The 17,002-nt window shown below is 42.8% G+C and overlaps 1 protein-coding gene across 1 annotated transcript in view; it reads left to right on the top strand.

The window, feature by feature from the left end:
- The window catches only part of COL4A5 (collagen type IV alpha 5 chain), a 358,955-nt gene that overhangs the window by 101,273 nt on the left and 240,680 nt on the right, over nucleotides 1–17,002 (top strand). The window contains exon 2 of the mRNA XM_073547642.1: nucleotides 2,290–2,343. Coding sequence (XP_073403743.1) covers nucleotides 2,290–2,343 — 54 coding nt within the window. The remainder of the gene's footprint in view (nucleotides 1–2,289; nucleotides 2,344–17,002) is intronic.

The raw sequence follows: 17,002 nt of genomic DNA on the forward strand, positions 1-17,002 counted from the left end.
CTCTCCAATTACATATTGTGCAAATGACATAGAATCATAGAATCGTAGAGTTGGAAGGGACCTCCTGGGCCATCTGGTCCAACCCCCTGCTCAAAGCAGGATTCGCTAAATCATCCCAGTCAGAACATGACAGGTTCCCTTTAAAAACAGGTCCATGTCACTGTTCTGTGAGACTCAAAGATGTCCTATTATCTGTTTTGCGGATCAGATTCTGCTTTTAAAGTCTATGGGAAATCATGTATAACAGATGAGGCACTAAAGACAGATTTTGTATGTGGGAGTTTCCATCCATGTTGCATTAGATTTAATGGCTACATTGTTAAGAGTCAATTGAAAAGAAAACGTTCAAGCAGTCTACCTGCAGTGAAATAAAAGTATAAGAAAAACTGAAGCAACTAGGATGACTGTTCTTATTTTCTCCCATTGGTAACAGTCACATAGATGTGTGAATGTAGCTTAAGGTTGTGTTTGTATTAAAGAGCCTAAATATGCAAATTGTCTCTTCAGAGAGGAAGCGCACCTGATTTCTAGTGTCACCTATTGGGGGTAGCAATCCTAAAAGTCAATATTGATCCTTTAACAAGCCTTGTCACATGATTTAAGATAAAAGCCAAACCAGAATCTCATTTTGCACACATGGTGTTTCGGGGTGTTGTGCCTCATCAGAGCAAAGCATGATATATGATTTGGCTGAAGGAGAGTCTTCTAACTGGGATCGGAGGGGGCTTTCACATTGTACTTTTCCCCTCGTTTGTGGGTCCCGTTAGGGCTTGCAGTCTACTATATCTGGGTGTTCTGTCTCAAGCCCTGATGGGGCTTAACAGATCGAAACGTTGTATTGTGGCAGAATAAAGCAGTTTTATCTTTTTCACCTGGGATGGACACTGTTCCCATCTTTTTTGATTGCTGCGTTTTTCCAAGTGGGTTCCTTGGACTGAGAACATGCTTTTCTAGTAAGTATTGTCAGCTTTTCTCTTTTTATGCTTATTCCATTGTAAGGAGTCTTATAAGCAATGCAATGCTCCTCTGCAAATTGTCTCTTCAGAAAGGAAGAAGACTTGCATTCTATAGTGCCACCTATTGTAAGTAGCAATCCTAAAAGTCACTATCAAGCATTTAACAATCCTGGCCATATGTCAAAGAACTTGAAATATGTTGGATACAGTCCTAGTCGACCTCATCGACATGGAGTACTTGCCATTCATTGCAAATCAATTTTCTACAAATTACATTTTTAGAATAATTCAGCAAACGTAGAAAATACAAATTTCAAAACAATCCGTATTAATTAGCATCATAATTTATTATGATCTTTCTCTACAAAATATTTAGCAGTCCTCTTACTGAAGGCCAAAAAACCTCTAACAATATTTTATTAACATCATAGTTGCATAAATATATAATAATGTTTAAGTAATTCATGATCTTAAAATATATATATATATATATATATATATATTTATATATATATAGTGGTATATACCATTTAACTTAATGTAATAATAATAATAGTAATGTGGAATTGATTAATGATATATACAGATGGATTTATATTATACCTATATCACGAAGTACATGGCCATTATATTAATACTACAAATCTAATATTATTATATTACGGTATATTTTATTATTTCCCCTGCATGTATCCTTGTATGTACTGATAACCTTTTTCATTTTATGCGAGCTGTAGGCCATGTGAAATTTCAGGCTTGCTTGTTCACCAGTGGGTAACCGGGATCTGCTGACGCATTTCTTCCCTCGCTGCATTGTAGTGTCTTGTTCACAGATTAGCGCTGCTGCTGAGTCGGCATTTATCCCAGCTTTGAAGATTATAGTACTTATCAATTCTTGCATGTAGTGGGCTGCGACTCTCATTATGCCTCCAAGTTCTCTAACATTTATTGGCTGTGTGAGTGTGAACTACCTTGCGATAATAGTTTGCAAACATCAAATCCTCATATTTAACCTTTTGATTGCTACAAATTTTTCAGTAGGGTAATTTTTCAGTAGGGTAAAGCAACAGTGGCACGGACTTCTTTGTGTATATCTTTGGTGCAATCCTCTATGTATGAACACTTTACCACTCAGAGGGTAGCTTCCAATATAACAACACCCCTTGCTCCAGCCTGATTTTATATTCCCATATTCCATGCTTATTTCTTTAAATTCCTCTGCCAGCGTAGCATTTCAGAGCCTCATGAATGGACGCTTGATGCTTTTTTCTATATTGGTGTCAAATGTTAACAGAGTTCAAAAAAATAATTCATTGTTGTTTTTTTTCCACAGGCTTGTCAGGGATGTACATCAAAATGTGACTGCAGTGGCGTGAAGGGGGACAAGGTAATTTTTATCCAGAAAACCCTTTGCCGTCTACACTATGTACAGTATTATAATCACTGGAGATTGTAATGGGGTCCATTAATTATAGCTTGCATACTTGTCAAAAGTCATGATTATGCACGGCCTATACTAATGGTGCCCTAAAGTGTTCGTTTTGGGTGTACCCAGTTCACAGATTAAAGGTATTGTGTCATCAGAAAATGACTAAGGGCTCACTCACATGGGCGTATCACAGAGCCTAGTGCTATCATGTTATATTATGGGGCAGTGCAGAGCTGTAATTTTTTCTACAGACCGAATCCCTTTGTGTGAAAAATCGCAGTCCGGAATTCGGATTACACGCATCCGTACAATTCTACGGGTGCATGGAAAACATGGAACTGCACTTGGATGACATCCGAGAGAAGTTTGACATCCGCAGACTCAGACAATGGAGAAGATGGAAAAATTAAGTTCTTCATCTTCTTCCACAAATGTGATATGATTCTTGCATGTGCGTGAATCGGATCACACTAAGCTGACACTCTGCTCAAATGACAGAGTTTGAGCCGAGTGTCAATAGCATAATTGAGCTGCAGGAGAGAATCATCGCTCTTTTGACCCCGGCCTTACTGTTTTAACTCAAGTTTTTGTATTCCATATATTTATTTTTTATTTTTAAACTGGCATTGTTTTTTTTTTTTTTATTCGGTCACAATTTTTATTTAAAAAACAAAAATATTAATCTTACAATTTTCACACTGTCTAGTGATTCTGTGTTAAACTCAGGCTTTGTATCCTTTCTGGAAGATTTACTGCAGTTTCATTATCAGAGGTAGGATTACGATGACAAGTATTGCCTCTATACCCCGCCGCTAACACGGAATACACCAATCACAGAAGGCGATATTAAAGCTCCCACAGATCCCCCTGCCTTCACAATGACCTGTGCACTCATTCATTAGATAGAGTCAGAGTTTAATTGCTGCTAAAGAACATTCAGGCTGGGTGCACACGATCCGGAAGTTGCAGCATTTTGGACGCAGTGCATGTTCGCTACGTCAAAAGCGCTGCCATCTATGGAACGCAGGTGAATCCGCATGTGTTCACTGAACCGTGCAATGCAGATTCACTGCTTCCAATACATTGTATGGGTGGAATTTATCTTGCAGAGACTATTGTCTCCGTAAGAGAAATTAACATGCAGCATTTTAGAGAAATGTGCCGCATGTCCATCTCCACGGGTGAGCCACGGGCGTCTGGGAATGCATAGTGGACATGGGATTTCTTGAAATCCCATCCACTATGCTGTAACATCTGGCTGCTGCTGGTTTGACGATTCATAAATATACAGCGTCCAATCCGCAGCATTTACTGATTGTGTGCACATACCCTTAGATTTCCTGAGACAAACGGAAGTTCGACTCTAAAAAAGCCCTAAAGCCCCAGTTGCCAGTGTGAACATTTAATTTTTATGAAATATGAATATGAAAAAAAAAACAAACCTAAAATAAGTTTAGCAAAATCAATGTTCCCAGTGTTATTCTATGGGGCAGCTTAGATCTGCAGTTATTTTCTCATGCTGATACGGCATGAGCTAACAATGGCAGCATGCTTTGTTTGGCTGCGAGACTCGGCTCATTCGCACCCATACAAGTCTATGAGTGCAAGTGAAACATTGCATAGCACTCAGATATCACCCAAGTTCAGTGTGATTACCGCCGGCAGCGGAGGAGATATAGATATGACTTACTCTGTCTCCTCTGTAGCTGTGCTCCGATTCTGCCATACGAGAGGCTTGGAGCACAGTAGCATAACACTCAGCTCACACTCGCAGCTGAGCAGGAGCCCAGGGTCATTAGCATATTGCATTCGATGCTATACGCAAGTGTGACTATGGCCTAAATGTCCTGATTTTGGGCAAGAATGCTGGTATGAGTATGGACTTGGTTTCTGGTATCCAGATATTTTGTATATTCAATACCTTGAAAAAGTATTCGTACTCTATTAGCTTTTCCACATGTTTTCACTTTACACGCATAAATTTAAATGTAGTTTATTTGGTTTTTATGTGATATACCAACACACAATAGCAAGTATTTGTGAAGTGTAAAGGAAATAATACATGATTGTTTAAATATTTAACAAATATATAAAAAAATCTGAATACTATTACTTCCATTTGTATTCAGCCCCTCTTAGTCAATACTTTGTAGGACCACCTTCTGCTGCACTTACTGGGGTATGTCTGTGCCAGCTTTGCATATGTAGAGACTGAAATTTTTGCCCATTCTTTTTTGCAAACTTGTTCAGGGAGATTGGATGGTGAGCATTTGTGAACAGCAATTTTCAACTCTTGCTACAGATTCTCAATGGGATTTAGGTCTGGACTGTGACTGGGCCATTCAGACACGTTAATATGCTTTTATCTAAACCATCCATTCTAGCTCTGGCCGGATGTTTATGTTCGTTGTCTTGCTGGAAGATAAACCTACCCCGCAGTCTCATGTATTTTGCTGCCTCTAATAGGTTTTCCTTCAGGATTGACCTGTATTTAGCTCCATCCACTTTCCCTTCAACTTTTACCAGAAAACCATACCCACAGCATGATACTGCCACCACCATGACTGATGGTTGGGATGGTGTTTTCAGGTTGATGTGCAGTCTTAGTTTTCTGTCAGATACAATGTTTTGCATTTAGCTCTAAATGTTCTACTTTGGCCTCATCTGACCAGAGCACCTTTTTCCACATGTTAGCTGTGTCCCCTGCATGGATTTTTGCAAAATGCAAATAGGACTTCTTATGGCATGCTTTCAAAAATGGCTTTCTTCTTGCCATTCTTCAATAAAGGCCAGATTTATAGCGTATATTACTAATGTTTGTCCTGTGGACAGATTATCCCACATCTCTGCAGCTCCTCTAGAGCAACCATGGGCCTCTTGGCTGCTTTTATAATTAGTCCTTTTCTTGATTTAGATGTCAGTTTCAGTAGACAGCCAGTCTTAGTAGATTTGCAGTTATACCATACTCCTTCCATTTTGGATGGTGAATTGAACAGTGGTCCATGAGTTGTTCAGAGCTTGAGCTGTATTTTTATAACCTAACCATGCTTTACTCTTCTCCTTAACTTTATCCCCTGTCCTATCTGGTGTGTTCCTTGGTGTTCATGATGCTGTTTCATCTCTAATGTTCTCAAACAAAACTCTGAGGCCACAGAACAGCTGTAGTTATACTGAGAATAAATTACACACCGGTGGACAGAATTTACTAATTGTGACTTCTGGAGTCAATCGATCACACAGGATTTTAGTTGGGGGTATCAGACTACAGGAGGCTGAGTACAAATGTGCGTCACAATTTTCAGATTTATATTTTGAAAATATTTAGAAAACCATGTATCGTTTCCTTTATACTTCACAAATACTTTCTAGTTTGTGTTGGCATATCACAAAATCACAATAAAATTAATTTACTTATGAGGGTATAACATGAAAATATTTGAAAATGTTCTTGGAGTATAAATACTTTTTCAAGGCACTGTATCTGCATCTCTGATATATACTAGTTACATGACAGTGTCAGTACAGTGTGAACAGAACCTGTATAACCTGCATAAGCAAAACTTGAGCTTTTGCCACCCACTTATTGAGGTTAGTAGCACATGCATACCACTTTGCCAGTAATAATCAAATCAGCTTTATAAATGTTTAATCCTAGCTACCCGCAGGCTAGTAACAATTCAGGAGGATAAAAAAAGACTGTACAAGCTTGAGCGACAGACAGTTACTCATTTAATTGTTTCGTTAATAATAAAAAAGCTACTTCTACAGGGAGTCAAACAAAGCTGAGATATTGTCAGGAGACTTCAAAGGTGCAGAGGTGGGATGCACACAATGCTTCAGGCTTTGGCAACGTGGCTGTTAATGTGTATCTCGTGCCAGCCAAAGCACTGTGACATAGCTGTTTGAACTTGTCATTTTCTGTATATTTTCCAACTTTTTACGATATAACTTGATAGAAATATACACTGCTCAAAAACATAAAGGGAACACTTAAACAACAGAATATTACTCCAAGTAAATCAAACTTCAAAGGTTGACCAGTTTGGCAGTGGGTAAGTAATGGTGTTTGGTGGCATTTCTTTGGAGGGCTGCACAGTGTTGGGCTGTGAGCACAACCCCCATATGTGGACACCGGGCCCTCAAACCATCCTCATGGAGACGGTTTCTAACCATTTGTACAGACACATTTGTGGCCTGCTGAAGGTCATTTTGCAGGGCTCTGGCAGTGCTCCTCTTGTTCCTCCTTGCACAAAGGCAGAGGTAGCGGTCCTGCAGCTGGGTTGTTGCCCTCCTACGGCCCCCTCCACATCTCCTGGTGTACTGGCCTGTCTCCTGGTAGTGCCTTCAGCCTCTGGACACTACGCTGACAGACACAGCAAACCTTCTTGCCACAGCTCGCATCGATGTGCCATCCTGGATGAGCTGCATTAGCTGAGCCATTTGTGTGGGTTGTAGAGTCCATCTCACGCTACCACGAGTGTGAAAGCACAGCCAACATTCAAAAGTGACCAAAACATCAGTCAGAAAGCATTGGTACTGAGATGTGGTCTGTGGTCCCCACCTGCAGAACCACTCCTTCATTGAGGGTGTCTTGATAATTGCCATAATTTCCATCTATTGTTTATTCCATTTGTACAACAAGCACGTGAATTTGATTGTCAATAAGTGTTGCTTCCTAAGTGGACAGTTTGATTTCACAGAAGTTTGATTTACTTGGAGTTATATTTTGTTGTTTAAGTGTTCCCTTTATTTTTTTGAGCAGTGTATATAAAATGAACATTAATAATCATTTTACGAAGTGTACCCATTACAATAAATATCTGTCCTATCTACCAGTTCTGTAGATTTTCCATATATGAACCAATGCAACCCACACTGTACATGCCGTCTGATCTAGGGACAGCTCAGCATAGAGGAGGAGAAGCTGAGCAGAGTGATGTATAGGTGTGTTGTGAAAGATTCAGTATTCTTGTATGTCATTCATTAAAGGGATCCTGTCACCCTCCCAGGGCGTTTTTTACTAAAAGAGCCACCTTCAGCAGCACTAAGGCTGCATTCTGTGAAGGTGGCTCTTGTGTTTCTGACCCCCATTAACCCCAAAATATAGACTTTTATAAATCGTTCCTCATACCTGCATCCTGTCACAGAGGTATGGAGTGTCGCTGCCTCCCAGCTGTCCATCAACCCCCCTCTACAGCGTTCCTGCACCGCCTCCTTAATTTGTATTTGCTGCCGTTACATGTTGTCAGGTGCCTGCGCTGTGACAACTGCTCTCGGGCATGCGCAGTGCGCGCTGCCTGGGAGCTGAAATTAGGCTATCGCTCATGCGTGTTTCTGCTTTCCCAGATCCCGCCCCGCAGTGTGTTATGAAGTATTCACACTGCGGGACTGGGAATCTTGGGACGCAGAAACACGCAGGCACGATAGCCTTATGGCAGTTCCTGGGGCAGCGCGCACTGCGCATGCCCGAGAACAGTTGTCACAGCGCAGGCACCCGACAACATGTAACGGCAGCAAATACAAAAGAAGGAGGTGTGCAGGGACACTGTGGAGGGGGGTTGATGGCAGCTGGGAGGCGGCTTAAACAGGGACAATCTATACCTCTGTGACGGAATGCAGGTATGAGGAACGATTTATAAAAGTCTATATTTTGGCGTTACTGGGGGTCATAAAAAGAGCCACCTTCACAGAATGCTGCCTTAAGGGCATGTCACACTAAGAGATATCGCTAGCAATATCGCTATAACTAGTGACGTTATAGCGATATTGCTAGCGATATCGCTATGTGTGATACTTACCTACGACCGACTCCCCCGCTGGTTATCGCTGATCGCGCGAGAACGTTCAGGACTGTTTCTCGTCGGCCACTTCCTGCGGCGCTTCCTGCTGTGAGGACGAGAGACGCGTGGAGCCGGGCGGGAGGACGCAGGATCGCCTGGTGTGACAGGTAAGTAGCGACCCCCGACCCCAGCGATGTCGCTGGTGAGATCTGCCTGTGTGGCAGCTCACTAGCGACCACTTAGCGATGTACCAGCGATCCTGACCGCGTCATATCGCTGGTCGGGATCGCTGGTACATCGCTAAGTGTGACAGTACCTTTAGTGTTGCTGAAGGTGGCTCTTTTAGTTAAAAATGCCCAGGGGGGGTGACAGGTTCCCTTTAAAATCCTTGGTGTTTGTCTGCATGTATGAGTCCAGGGGGCGGTACTACTAGTGATACACAGCTATCTGCATGTACTCATACAGGGAAGGCTGTCAGTCACTAGTAGGACCGCCCACCGGAATTCTATGCATACAGACACCAAGATGTCAATGAATAAATTTCAAGGTTTACTGAAGCGTTTCAGTCTGATCATCTAATTCTCCTCTATAACATCCTGCCTGCAGATTAGATACAATTTTCAACATGACAGGTCCTCCTCATTCAGATGTACATTTTTTGGTTTTGCATACAAGAAAAAGCCGACCTATGTTATTGTTAACCTTATTATCAGCCTTATTTGTTATCCATTTTTAAGATTAGTGTAGTATTGGTTTTTCCTCATATGATTTTTTTTTTCCAAAGCTCCGATTAAAATGAATCTGTCAGCAGGTTTTTGGTATATAATCTGAAAGTAGAATACTGTTGGGCAAGAAATCCTAATTCCAGTAATTCATCACTTACTGGACTGCTTGGTGTAGTTTTGATAGGATACCTGTTTTGTTTGATGTAGATGTAGCAGAGCTTAGTCTTCTGAGTTGTGTGTAACCCCACCCACACCACTGATTGGCAGCTTCCTGTCCACTCAGTGCATTGGCAGAGAGTTGCCAATTAGTGGTGGGGATGGGGTTACATGGATTAGACTGACTAGTCTGCATGTAGTCAGGCAAAAATAATCTCCTGCTGATAAAACACTGGTTGTTTTGAAACAAAAACACAGCCTAATAAGAGACACATCTCTTGAACCAAGGTCTCATGCCCTATATTATGCTACTCTCAGATTAAATAGCCAAAACCTGTTGACAGATTCTTTTTAAACAGTAAAAATTGGCATCCATGTGCTATCCTTTTTTCACAGACCTGTTGAGTTGAATAGATGATGAGTTTGATACTTGCCTCAAATAAAAAAACAAACATGTTTCTTATTTTCTGTAGATATTCAGTCTGTACTCCATAGGATCCTACTCCATAGGCTCCAGTCACTAGGCATTAAGGACACTGCTCTCTCCTGGTTCTCTTCCTATCTCTCTGACCGCTCCTTCAGTGTTTTGTTCGCTGGCTCCACGTCATCTCCTCTTCCTCTCGCTGTCGGGGTACCTCAGGGCTCAGTCCTTGGCCCCCTTCTCTTCTCGCTCTACACGGCCCCAATTGGACAGACCATAATCAGATTTGGCTTTCAGTACCATCTTTATGCTGATGATACACAACTATATACGTCATCCCCCGACCTTACCCCCGCTGTACTACAGAACGCCAGAGACTGTCTGTCCGCAGTCTCCAACGTCATGTCCGCTCTCTATCTGAAACTTAACCTCTCAAAAACTGAACTTCTTCTGCTCCCGTCATCTACTAACCTCCCTAAATCTGACATTTTCCTCTCCATGGGTGGCACCGTACTAACACCCCGGAAGCAGGCACGCTGTCTGGGTGTTATGTTTGACACGAACCTCTCCTTCACATCCCATATACAATGTCTTTCCCGCTCTTGCTGCCTACACCTAAAGAACATCTCCAGAATTCGCCCTTTTCTCACCATTCACCATGGAAACAACAAAAACCCTCACTGTAGCATTGATCCACTCCCGCCTGGATTACTGCAACGCTGTATTAATTGGCCTCCCCGCTACTCGACTTTCCCCTCTCCAGTCCATACTTAATGCAGCAGCCAGGGTCATCTACCTGGCTAATCGGTACTCCAGACGCGTCCGCTCTTCGCCAGTCCTTACATTGGCTGCCCATTCATTATAGGGTCCAATTCAAAGTACTTGTTCTCACCCACAAAGCTCTCCACAGTGCAGCACCCCCCTACATCTCCTCCCTCATTTCTGTCTATCGGCCTAGCCGACCGCTGTTCTCTGCAAAAGACTTTCGACTAACCTTTGCACTAATCCGCACCTCCCACTCCCGACTCCAAGACTTTTCCCACGCTGCGCCAATCCTCTAGAATGCTCTACCCCAAGAAATTAGGACTATCCACAATTTGCACAGTTTTAGGCGCTCTCTCAAAACACATCTATTCAGAGCAGCCTATCACATTCACTAATCAGTCATTTTATGTGAAAGTGTGAGTATGTAGCCCATTCACTGTCTCTGTCCCCCACCTTCTCAAGATGGCTGGACCATCATTGTAAATACATCATTGTAAATACACACCTGTACTTTGTATCTCCCCCACCTCATTGTAGATTGTAAGGCCTCTTTCACACTTCCGTTTTTTACAATCAGTCACAATCCGCCAGGTTTTGAAAAAAAACGGATCCTCAATTTTTTTTGAGGATCCGTTTTTTTTCCCATTGACTTGCATTAATGGCGGATTGTGACGGATTTCTGTCCGTTGCATCCGTTTTTTGTGAGGATCCGCCAAAAGTTGCTGTCCGTCACCATCCTCAAAGATTTCAAAACGGAGCTTGTAACGTTTTTTTCTGTGGCGGATCCTCGAGACACTCATTTAACCCGAAATTCTTTCTGGGTGCCGGACAAAATAAAAAAAAAAATTCTCTCTCTCTCTCTCTCTCTCTCTCTCCAGCGATTCCTTTAAATTTGTTCATTTTCAGGATCCGTCTGAAAACGGATCCTGCCCCATCCGTTCACATCAGTTGAGAACGGATCCGCTTATCCGCCTTTTTGACGGATTATAACTGATGCAAAAAACTGAAGTGTGAAAGAGGCCTAAGCTCTCACGAGCAGGGTTGTCTTATTTTACTTTAATTACTGTATTGTTAACGTTGTTACTTATGACTTGTGTTTTGAAACTGTTAAACTGTAAAGCGCTGCGGAATATGTTGGCGCTATATATATAAAGATTATTATTATTATTATTATTATTATTATTATTATGTAAAAAGTCAGTTCTTTCAGCATTTTTTTTATGTTTTTCCCCCATTTCTGGAATTGAGACAAACAGCATAAAAAAGTTAAAAGATGCACAGAAATATCCATCCAACTTGCACATCTTAATGCAGATTTGCCAATATATTTTTGTTATTCTGGCAATTCTCTGCATTTCTCCCCCAGGAAAAAAGGCTACATATGAGCGAGTTATTACTGTCAGAGGACCCTGAAACCTAAAAAAAAAATTTTTTTTTTACCACCTACTAGATAAAAATTCACTGACTGAAGTGGAACAAATAATACTTAACTTTTAATAAACTTTATCAAATAAAACCTAACCGGTCCACCGTATTTTATAACAGTCTGACCATCACCAACAAATGTTAGGTAATGGTCATATGATGAGATTAATTTGCTGGTAATTAATTATAGGGGGACCCTACGTCATTTTTTTTTAGGATCTCCCATTTTAATAGCCAGTAAAGGCTAAGTATACAATTGTGAGCTGATATTAATAGTCTGGGAAGCTCCATAAGTATTACTCCCTTCCCAGGCTGTAAACATGTGGCCCCAGCCTCTGCTGGTTAAGAAAATTACATGGGAGCACACTCCATTTTTTTTTTTTTTTTAAATCTTTTATTAAATACATGTAAGGCTGGTTTCACATTCGCGTTAAAACAAAGCTGCGCACTGCGTCGTTAAGCCCCGCCCCGATCCGGCTCCCTGCCCGCCCCATCCGGGATCACCGCCTACTTTCGCATTTGCACGCATGCGATCGGCGCACCCTATCTTTAGCATAGGGTGCGCAGATCATGCGCTGCCAGTGTGAAAGTAGCGTGCTGCGCACTTTTGACGGTGCGCCGTGCGCGCCGAAATGCAGCATGTAATCATATTTTTTCCACAAAGTCTCTTGTCCATGCTTTTATCATTCCCATTTTCAAATCCTGACCCAGCTGCTCATTCACCTGTTTCTACACAGAGCTAAGGCTGGTTTCACACTAGCGTTTTTTTGCGCTGCGCTTCGTGCGCCCCCATGCGCATGCGTCCTGCGCCCCTATCTTTAACATGGGGGCGCATGGTCTAGCGTATGCACGCGTTCGTATGCATTTTCGTGCACATGCGGTTCTTTGTAATGTGCACCTAGGCGCGCCGTATGCAACGTGTTGCATTTTTGGTCCGTCCGACCTGTCTCAAAAAAACGCATGCGCACGGAATGTGCAAAAACAAAAATCACATTACAGTCTATGGGAACGCAGGCGTGTGCATTTCTAGTATTTCTGTTTTTGCCTCCTACGGTGACTCATTCATAACAAAATCACCCGCCATACCGCAAATCCTAGGGTACTCAATAGCAGGAAAGAATTGTAAAAAAAAAAAAAAAAAAGTGTGTATATTTTTTCCTCTATATCTCTGAGGCCGTAGGGAGAATTTTTTTTTCTCTCAATGGAGATAAAGCAATTGTCTGATCGTGTGGAGCAGCTCGCTGCAAAAGTGCGGGGAATTTCCGCCTACCTTGCTCATTCACATACTGCTAAACCAAAGATCCCTACTCCTGATGTGTTTTTTGGGGATCGGTCTAAATTTTTGAATTTCAAAAATAATTGTAAATTATTTTTTGCCTTGAAGCCTAACTCGTCAGGGAGCTCCGCGCATCAGGTTAAAATTGTCATCTCTTTGCTGCGTGGCGATCCCCAGGATTGGGCGTTTTCTTTGAAACCAGATGATCCTATTCTGACTAATGTGAACGCATTTTTTCAAGCCTTGGGGTTGTTGTATGACGAACCTAATGCTATTGATCAGGCTGAAAAGACCCTGTTGGCTTTGAGCCAGGGTCGAGATTCTGCAGAATTGTACTGTCAAAAATTCTGAAAGTGGGCGGTCCTTACTACCTGGAATGATAATGCCTTGGCAGCTCTCTTTCGGAAGGGTTTGTCAGAAGTCGTAAAAGATACTATGGTGGGATTTCCTGTTCCCTCTGGTCTTGACGATTTTATGTCATTAGCCATTCAGGTTGATCGGCGTTTACGTGAACGCAGGACTGCATGAGAGGTGTTGCTACCTGTTGAACAGGTGTCTGAACCTATGCAATGTGATAGAGTTTTTACCAGGGAGCAACGTCAGGAGTTCAGAAGGCGTAATAAGCTGTGTTTTTTTGTGGAGATGCCTCGCATATTATTTCTGTCTGTCCTAAACGAGAGAAACGTTTTGCACACACGTTTTCTGTGGGTGGTGTTCAACCTAAGTTTCTTCTGGCAATTACTCTGATCTGCTCCCTATCCACATTTTCCGCCAAGGCTTTTGTGGATTCGGGAGCAGCCCTGAACCTAATGGACTTGGATTTTGCTAAACGTTGTGGATTTCCGATGACACCTCTGCGGACGCCTATCCCTTTGAGGGGGGAAAATAAACCTCAGTTTTGGACCCAGGTGGTAATGCGGGTCGCCCCAGACCATCAAGAAAATTGCAGATTTTTGGTGTTGCATTCTTTGCATGATACCATTGTTCTGGGGTTTCCCTGGTTGCAAGTTCATAATCCAGTTTTGGATTGGAAATCTGTGTCTGTGGTGAGTTGGGGTTGTCGGTGTGCCCTTAGTGAGGCTCCTTTTTTTTCCACCTCTCCTCAGTCGCATGATGTTCCTGACTATTTGTCGGACTTTTATGAAGTATTTAGTGAGAATGAGTCTGCGTCTTTGCCTCCTCATAGGAGTTATGACTGTGCAATTGAACTGAGCCCGGGGTGTAAATTTCCCAAGGGTCGGCTCTTCAATTTATCTGTACCCGAGCACGAGGCTATGCGATCCTATATTAAGGAGGCGTTGGAGAAGGGTCATATTAGACCATCCTCTTCACCCTTAGGTGCCGGGTTTTTTTTCGTGGCCAAAAAGGATGGTTCATTAAGGCCTTGTATTGATTATCGTGCCCTCAACAAAATTACTATTAAATATCAGTATCCGTTACCCCTGATTTCGGATCTATTCTCCAGAGTTAAAGGTGCTTGCTGGTTTATCAAGCTTGACCTCAGGGGGCGTATAATCTTATCCGCATTAAGCATGTGGATGAATGGAAGACGTCGTTTAATACTCCGGAGGGACATTTTGAGTAACTGGTGATGCCTTTTGGGCTCACTAATGCCCCTTCTGTCTTCCAGTGCTTCATGAACGACATTTTCCGAGACTTTGTGGATACATTTTTGATTATCTATCTGGATGATATTTTGATCTTCTCCAAGGATTGGGATTCTCATGTGGAACATGTTCGGACTGTGTTCCGGATCTTGAGGGAGAATTCCCTGTATGTCAAAGGATCGAAATGCCTTTCTGGGGTACAGAGGATTTCATTTTTGGGATTTATTTTGTCTCCGTCAACTATTGAAATGGACCCGGCCAAGGTACAGGCCATTTATGATTGGGCTCAGCCCACTTCTTTGAAGGCCCTCCAGAAGTTTTTGGGTTTTGCTAATTTTTATCGGAAATTTATAGCAAAATTTGCTAGTATTGCCAAGCCATTGACTGATCTGACTAAGGGTGCTGATGTGTTGAATTGGTCTCCAGAGGCTGTTTCTTCCTTTCAGGAGCTGAAGCGAAGATTCACTTCTGCCCCGGTTTTGCGGCAACCTGATGTCTCACTCCCGTTCCAGGTAGAGGTGGACGCTTCTGAGATTGGTGCAGGAGCTGTTTTGTCCCAAAAGGATCCTGTGACATCTAAAATGAATCCCTGTGCTTTCTTTTCCCGAAAGTTCTCTCCATCTGAACGTAACTATGATGTGGGGAATCGGGAACTGTTAGCCATGAAATGGGCATTTGAGGAGTGGAGACATTGGTTGGAGGGAGCTAAACATCAAGTCGTGGTCCTCACTGACCACAAGAATTTGATTTACCTGGAGTCGGCCAAACGCTTGAACCCTAGACAGGCTAGGTGGGCCTTGTTTTTTACACGTTTTGATTTTGTGGTCTCTTTTCTTCCTGGCACTAAGAATGTCAAGGCAGACGCCCTCTCTAGGAGCTTCTTTGCTGATTCTCCTGTGGTGACCAAGCCTGCTACAATCTTAGGCGAAGGGGTAGTTCTTTCTGCCATCTCGCCCGATTTGAGACGTGCTCTGGAAGAGTTCCAGGAGGACAAACCTGAGCGTTGTCCCAGTGGAAAGTTGTATGTTCCTGACCAGTGGAAGAAGAGAGTGATGTCTGAAGTTCATTGCTCTGCATTGGCTGGTCATCCAGGTATTTTTGGTACTAGAGATCTGGTGAGTTGGTCTTTTTGGTGGCCCGCCTTGTCTCGTGATGTCAGGAATTTTGTGCAGTCCTGTGGGACTTGCTCCCAGTCTAAACCTTGTTCTCGCTCTAGTGGGTTGTTGATGCCTTTGCCAGTCCCCAGGAGGCCATGGACCCATATTTCAATGGATTTCATCTCTGATATGCCTGTCTCTCAGAGAATGACTGTTATTTGGGTGATTTGTGATAGGTTCTCTAAGATGGTTCATCTTGTACCACTCCCTAAGTTGCCATCTTCCTCTGAGTTGGTGCCCCTGTTTTTGCAACAGGTGGTTCGCTTGCACGGGATTCCTGAGAACATTGTATCTGACAGAGGAGTTCAGTTTGTGTCTAGATTTTGGAGGACTTTCTGTTCCAAGCTGGGAATTCAGTTGTCCTTCTCCTCTGCTTTTCACCCTCAGACCAATGGGCAGACGGAGAGAACAAACCAGACCTTGGAGTCGTATTGGAGATGATTTATTTCCGCTGATCAGGATGATTGGGTTTCATTTTTGCCCTTGGCCGAATTTGCTTTAAATAATAGAGCCAGTTCTGCCACTTTGAAGTCATCTTTTTTTGTAACTTTGGGTTTCATCCTCGATTTTCTTCAGGGCAGGTGGAGCCTTCTGCCTGCCCAGGTGTTGACACTGTGGTGGAGAGAATGCACCAGATCTGGGACCAAGTGGTGGATAAGTTATCTCTCTCCCATGAAAAGGCCCAGCGGTTTTCCAACCGACATAGGACCATTGGTCCCCAGTTTAAGGTTGGTGATATGGTTTGGTTATCATCAAAAAATATCGCTATGAAGGTGGCTTCTCCTAAGTTTAAGCCTAGATTTATTGGACCTTACAAGATTTTGGAGATTATTAATCCGGTCTCTTTTCGTTTGGCTCTTCCTGTCACATTTAAAATCCATAATGTGTTTCATAAGTCCTTGTTGAAGAGGTTTGTTGAACCATTTGTTCCTGGGGTGGCACCTCCGGACCCTGTATTGGTTGAAGGTAACATGGAATATGAGGTAGAGAAGATACTGGATTCCCGTCTGGCTAGACGGAGACTCCAGTATTTGGTTAAGTGGAAGGGTTATGGTCAGGAGGATAATTCCTGGGTCTCTGCCTCTGATATTCATGCCAAAAGATTGGTGCGTTCCTTTCATCGGGCTCACCCTGATCGCCCTGGTGGCGTGGATGAGGGTTCGGTGACCCCTCCTCAAGGGGGAGGTACTGTTGTGAGTTCATTTTCCCCTTCACCATTGAGGTCTGATGAACTCCCTCTTCTGGTGAAGGAAGGTAGTGAGGCTGATTACCAAACAGCTGAGCAGAATGATGATGACTGGGTGA

The sequence above is a fragment of the Dendrobates tinctorius genome, unplaced genomic scaffold, assembly GCF_039654945.1.
Source record: "Dendrobates tinctorius isolate UK_male_01 unplaced genomic scaffold, ASM3965494v1 ptg000154l, whole genome shotgun sequence".
Lineage (NCBI taxonomy): Eukaryota > Metazoa > Chordata > Amphibia > Anura > Dendrobatidae > Dendrobates > Dendrobates tinctorius.